The sequence below is a fragment of the Panthera onca genome, chromosome D4, assembly GCF_046562875.1.
Source record: "Panthera onca isolate mPanOnc1 chromosome D4, mPanOnc1 haplotype 2, whole genome shotgun sequence".
NCBI classification, from domain to species: Eukaryota; Metazoa; Chordata; class Mammalia; order Carnivora; family Felidae; genus Panthera; species Panthera onca.
The window spans coordinates 46,324,752-46,326,188 of NC_138351.1; the positions used below are offsets into that span (position 1 = coordinate 46,324,752).

The 1,437-nt window shown below is 41.5% G+C and overlaps 1 protein-coding gene across 1 annotated transcript; it reads right to left on the minus strand.

Moving 5' to 3' along the window:
* Positions 1–381: 381 nt before the first annotated feature.
* Positions 382–1,132, minus strand: LOC132663855 (interferon beta). Its single transcript, XM_060610423.2, has one exon. The coding sequence runs from the start codon at positions 1,035–1,037 to the stop codon at positions 477–479; it is 561 nt and encodes a 186-aa protein (XP_060466406.1). The 5' UTR covers positions 1,038–1,132; the 3' UTR covers positions 382–476.
* Between the last annotated feature and the right edge of the window lie 305 nt (positions 1,133–1,437).

A 1,437-nucleotide genomic window follows, 5' to 3' on the forward strand; every position in this document is an offset into this window, starting at 1 on the left:
CCTGCCTCTTCCATTTTAATCCTGAAGAAGCTGAGGCCACATTTATTCTCCTGAAAGGTCCACTCCACCCCCCCCCCCCCCCGCCCCCAGCATCTATACTCTTACATGTTCCACATGGCTTCCTTGGATTTCACATTCCTCGAAGGCAGAGGCCAGAACCTATGCTGTTTTGTGGGCGCATTTTACAAAGAACCTCTAACAGGTGCTCTGTAATTTCGAATACGGTGGTAATGAAATCAAGTTGAAATGAAAACTGCTCCTTTGACTTTTGTTCATAAAAAAATTTATTTTCCGGGGAAAAATTTAAATAAATAGAAAAATAACTTAATGCATATATTAATAAAACAATTTAAAGTCTTTGTTCTTTCACATGGAGTACATTAGCTGCCAGTCACTTACAGAGTCTCTGTGAGTTGAAGAATCCCTGAATCCATTGCCAGCATCGTCCATTCCCAGAGGTACAGGCTGGGAGAGCTTCAGTTTTGGAGATAATCTGTAAGTCTCTCAAGGAAGAAAAAGTTCCTGAGGATTTCTGCTTGGACTACTGTCCAGGCACAGATGCTGTACTCCTTGGCCTTCAGGTACCGCACGATCCTTAAGTAGTATTTCTTCAGGTGCAGAAGGGTCGTATTGTCCCAGGTGAAGTTTTCCTCCTCCATGATTTCCTCCAGGATCGTTTCCAGGTGTTCCTTCTGCCAGTGGAGTGTCGCAAGGAGGTTCTCAACAGTGGTCTCATTCCATCCCGTGCTAGAGGTGTTTCTACTGAAAATATTAAAGATCTTCTGGAACATCTCGTTGATGACCAATATGGCTTCCTCCTTCTGGAACCGCTGTGATTTTTTAATCTCCTCAGGGACCTCGAAGTTCATCCTGTCCTTGAGGCAATATTTAGAGGTTCTGTTCAAGTTCAGCAGGAGCTCCTGACACTCCAAACTGCTGCTTCTTAGTTGGAATCCAAGCAACTTGTAGCTCACGGAATGCACGGTGGTGAAGAAACACACCAAGAGAGCGATTTGGAGGATGCACCTGCCGGTCATGATGAAAATAGAAGTCTTGCCTGCTACTGTCTAGGTGCTGAAGCAAAGACTTCGAGAGTTTGCAGTGTGAATGCCCTTCTTCCATGAGTATGGCCTATTTATACAGGATGGTCCCCTTTCTATTTCATAGGAATTTCCCACTTTCAGTTCTCCCTTTCAGTTTTCCTATGTCATTTAAGTTAATAGCAGTCTCTAAAACTCTTTTTCTTTAAACTCCATAGATTAGGAATAAGATATACAAACTGTGAGGATTTCTAATGTTTTGTATAATTTCAATGAATTCTCAGTTACTAAGGGAAAAAAATAAGCTCAATCATTCAGAACTCTACCATTACAGGGTTCTTTCATTTGGCAAAGATTTTTTATTTTTCTTTTTTAGTTTTATGAGATGGGTTTTTTT